The 4918-nt window shown below is 44.6% G+C and overlaps 1 protein-coding gene across 1 annotated transcript; it reads left to right on the forward strand.

Moving 5' to 3' along the window:
• Window positions 1-446: 446 nt before the first annotated feature.
• On the forward strand, window positions 447-1379 carry LOC107111265 (olfactory receptor 13H1-like). The gene has a single exon (XM_015412213.1). The coding sequence runs from the start codon at window positions 447-449 to the stop codon at window positions 1377-1379; it is 933 nt and encodes a 310-aa protein (XP_015267699.1).
• The last annotated feature ends 3539 nt before the right edge of the window (window positions 1380-4918 follow it).

Consider the following 4918-nt stretch of genomic DNA (forward strand, 5'->3'; position numbering starts at 1 on the left):
AACACTGGTCACAAGTTCTTTCACAGCTGTTCTCTCATGAGTAGTTCTCGAAAGAACTCTCTCAGCCCCACCTACCCCATAGGGTGTCTGTTGTGGGGAGGGGAAGGGAAAGGAGGTTGTAAACCGCTCTGAGACTCCTTCAGGTAGCGAAGGGTGGAATATAAATCCAACCTCTTCTTCTTAACCTCATTAACTTCAGTGGGGTTTACAGTACAGAGGACTGTATGACACACATAGATCCTAGAGATCCCAGACACTCAAGAAAGTACTTCAGAGTTGTAAAGCTTATGAAAACGCTGCCAGTGCCACTTATAAACCATCATATTCTCTCCTTCTCCCCCCCCCCCACAGAAGGAACAAGGCAGAGAGCATCATGGGATTTTAAAGCTTATAAATCATCGTATTCTCTCATCCCCCCTCGCAGAAGGAACAAGGCAGAGAGCATCATGGGAACTCCAAATGAGACAACGGTGACAGAATTCATCTTGATTGGGTTATCCGGGCACCCCCAAGCACAGGCTGTGTTCTTTTCATTCTTCTTGATGGCCTATCTCATCAGCACTCTTGGGAATGGCCTCATCATCATCTTGATCATTGCAGACCCCCATCTCCATTCTCCCATGTATTTCTTTCTCTGCATCCTCTCCTCGGTAGATCTCATCATCTCCAGCAATGTACTTCCCGAGATCCTGGTCAACTGCTTCTTTTATAGGCCCACCATCTCCTTCTACAGATGCGTGGTTCAGATGTATGTTGGCCTATCACTCGTTGTGACAGAGTGTATCCTTCTGGCTGTTATGGCCTATGACCGCTTTGCAGCGATATGCCAGCCGCTTCACTATATGCAGATCATGAGCTGGAGATTTTGTACCAGTTTAGTGTCTGTATGTATGGTCCTCGCCTTACTGAATACCTTGATCAACATATTGTTGCAGCCAACTGACTTCTGTGGGCAAAATATCATTAACCATTTTGGATGTGAGCTACAATCTCTACTCAGACTGGCCTGCTCCGGCACACACACTCCCGAGCTCTACATTCACGTTAGCGGCTTCTTTGTCCTGATACCCCCCTTTGGCTTCATCGTTGTGACATATGGGCGCATAGGCTTAGCTGTCCTGCGCATTCGCTCAACACAGGGTCGCAAGAAAGCCTTCTCCACCTGTAGTTCTCACCTCATGGTGGTCAGTGTCTTTTATGGTACAATCATGATCACGTACTTGAAACCTCAAGCAAAATCCACTTCAGATCAAGATAAAGTCATTGCTTTACTTTACGGGGTCTTAACTCCCATGCTCAACCCCCTGATCTACAGCTTGAGAAACAGGGATGTGAAGGGCGCCTTCTGGGGAGTGTTTGGCAGGAAACGTCAAAAATAAAGATTAACAACATATACACTCCACTTCTCACACAAGAAACAGTTTCTATGCTGAAATTATCCCAGAAAAATCCTTTAGTATTTTTTTTTTATATGTCGGGGTCTCCATTATTATCCAAATGGCCCATATATATACATACCCTGACCAGTGTTCCCTCTAAACTGAGTTAGTGTGAACTAGCTCACAGTTTTTAAGCCTCCGGCTCACACATTTTTGTCTTAGCTCAGGAAAGATGCTTAGAGGGAGCATTGACCTGATTAAAGGGAGTGTCATCCTTTTAAAGTTTCAGAAGCCTACTTGTGCTCAGGGCAAACGTTATTGGGACTGTCTTGTCTGCAGTATACCAAGGTCAAACCTCTGGTCTAATGCCTCATAAGGATGTACAGGTTCTTAAAAATAAACAGACATTGGTTTCAAGTGAAGGTTTTAATAAGGAAAAGAAGAACAGCGAAGGGAACCAGCAAACTGAATACAGTGTCCGAAACGTGTGCACACATAAACACTAAATAAATGGTCTACAAATCCTAACTTCTACTATATCCAAACCTGAGAGAATAGTACTAATTTAAAGAAAGTGTAAAGAGAAAAGGGGGGGGGGGGAGAAGGAGTTAGAAAGGCACCGTAGCCTGTCCTGGTGAGTAAAGTCCTACAAAGTTCATTAGAGGATAGAGAAAGGGGCATGGGAGAGGGCCATGTGGAGGATCCAAGCATGATCTTCACAGACACCTCCTATGGGACAGCAGGGCTGATCCACAATCCTGCAGACATTCCCCACTATGTGATCCCGCATGGGGACTGTGGAGCCAGTTCCTGGAGCCTAGTATTGAGATGAGAACAAATGGCTAAGACCATTACTTGGGGTTCTCTAATTTCCTACCCCAAAAGTGTGAAGATAGAGGGCAAATAAGATACTTCTCAATGAGGAGAGATAGCGACCACCTCCACTAGAGTGCGTAGGTCGGCCTGGTTTGGCTGGAACCTGCTAAGCTCCACACCCACCCTACCTGTGGCCCGTGCACTTAGGGCTGGTGCTGCCAGGCTTCAGGCTGGAACGGAGCCTGTTGGCACTGCCACCACCCGCCTTGTCTTGGCTGCCTGACTCCAAACATGCGGTGACAGTGTGAGTCAGTGAGCAGGGGTAGGGGTTGCCAGCATATTGTTTTATATTGCTGGCAAGATGACAGCTAAGGTGATGAGAGTCAGTTGGATCATCTTGATCCAGGAGTGACAGGAGTAGTGTCATGTGACATGTCACCCGATCAAGGATGCATCATACTAACAGGAGTCACAGTGAGTCAGCACTATGATGTGATTGGTGCTTCACAGTATATATTCTGTGCACTTTGTCTGTACAGTATCACTCTTATGAATTGGATGCCTTGCGAAGCACTTTGTTAGTCTGCCTATGGATTTGGATTCTACCAGTGCTAACTTGAACTGTATGTATGATATTGTAAATAAAACCACTGTATATAGTTCAGCACTAGCACATTGTGGATTGCATTATTCGCCGTGCTTCCAGTACGCTGTCAGGGGTAGGGGACAGAGCCACCTATTTGAGTCTAAGCCCATGACTCCCACAGCTCAAAGCAGTGGTTCTGTCATGACCGTTGTTATGTATTCAGATGGATTATTATTACCAGCTAAGGTGATGAGAGTCAGTTGGATCATCTTGATCCAGGAGTGACAGGAGTAGTGTCATGTGACATGTCACCCGATCAAGGATGCATCATACTAACAGGAGTCACAGTGAGTCAGCACTATGATGTGATTGGTGCTTCACAGTATATATTCTGTGCACTTTGTCTGTACAGTATCACTCTTATGAATTGGATGCCTTGCGAAGCACTTTGTTAGTCTGCCTATGGATTTGGATTCTACCAGTGCTAACTTGAACTGTATGTATGATATTGTAAATAAAACCACTGTATATAGTTCAGCACTAGCACATTGTGGATTGCATTATTCGCCGTGCTTCCAGTACGCTGTCAGGGGTAGGGGACAGAGCCACCTATTTGAGTCTAAGCCCATCACTCCCACAGCTCAAAGCAGTGGTTCTGTCATGAGCGTCCCCTCTGTTATTTCTAATGCTCCTCAAAGCAATTTAAGTCAATCCTGTTTAACTTGGTTAGAAGCACTAACAGATAGTACAACAATTTCTTTTGAAGCTAAACTACACTTATTTGCTACAACTACTTCTGGTTCAAGAGGAGCAGGAAAGGATGCGGTAGTAAGGCTAGCTCTTGAAGGAAGGCTTAAACCAGGGGTGTTAAACAGGCCGCCCGGGGGCCGGATTAGGCCCCTGGAGGGCTTCCATAAGGCCCGCAGTGGAACTGACGATCTCCTGCTTCCAGTTGTGCAGCTGCTGCTGCATTATAGCTTGTTTCACCAGACTCTCATAATCACTCAGCCATTTCATGTTTTAACCTGGGTCCTAGACTCAGAACTCTCATGAGATTTCTGTGGTGAATGTCAATAAATCAAAATTAGGTTTGCAGCTTACAGAGCTAATGTTTTAAGCATGTTTTTATCTTTGTGTTTGTGTCCTTTATAAAGTTGATATCTCCACTAGCTGGCTTTACATTTTATGACACACATGGCCTGGCCCAACAAAGTCTCATTTATGTCAGATCCGGCCCTCATAACAAATGAGTTCGACATGCCTGGCTTAAAGTTTGGTGTCTAGGAGTATAAAATACTTCCTCAGTTGTGCCGTCTTGGGATCTGGCTCTTGTTGAATAACAACCAGCTGTTGCTGAAGTAACTGGAACCTTCGGATTAAATTACTTCGCTCATCTTCCGAAAGTGTGGAGAAAGAGGAGAAAAATTCTGCTTCAGTGTTGTTCAACACCAGGTCTTTCAATGCCGGAGCTTTCCTTTCTTCCAGAGGAGGGTATTCTTTGGAAAACTTGTTTGTTTTGGGGGCTTTCTCTGTCTTTTTGGGAATCACCACAGCCACACAAGGGTTAGCCATTGGTTGAAAGTCAAATAACATTTCCTCCTCCTCCTCTCAGTTGTCCAGAGACTTTCCCACTGGGAATGTGCCTTTGGATTTCAAATCACCAGTAGTTTCTTTAACATCTTTTTTATCCATTTTAATCAGTGGCTTTTTGGATGGAATCAAGGGCTTAACTTTCCCACTCTTAAAGAATCTAGAGGGGGAAATTCCAAAATGCCGCAAAAACTGCCATTTTGCCAATATTAATGACGGGATCCATGAAAAAATACAGGAAAATGCAGTCATGATGGGTAGGACCATATATTCTCTTGACAGATCTGATGTTAACATGAGAAAGCCCTAGCAAATAGGACAGGTGTCCTCTTGCTTTCCATTTAGAAGACCGGTCTATCCATCGCCCCTGATATTTATGAATATCTAAAACGATAGCTTTTGGTTCTAAAGTCAATGAAGCAGATACTTCAGGGGCCTACTGTGTGGAATTTATTTTCCTTTCAAGGATAGGGGGATTGCTTCCAGTGCTTATTTATAAAACGTGCTTCTTCTTGCTTCCCCTGCTTTGGGTTAGATACAGAGGTGG

The sequence above is a fragment of the Gekko japonicus genome, unplaced genomic scaffold (genome assembly GCF_001447785.1).
Source record: "Gekko japonicus isolate JY-2015 unplaced genomic scaffold, Gekko_japonicus_V1.1 scaffold2458, whole genome shotgun sequence".
NCBI lineage: Eukaryota > Metazoa > Chordata > Lepidosauria > Squamata > Gekkonidae > Gekko > Gekko japonicus.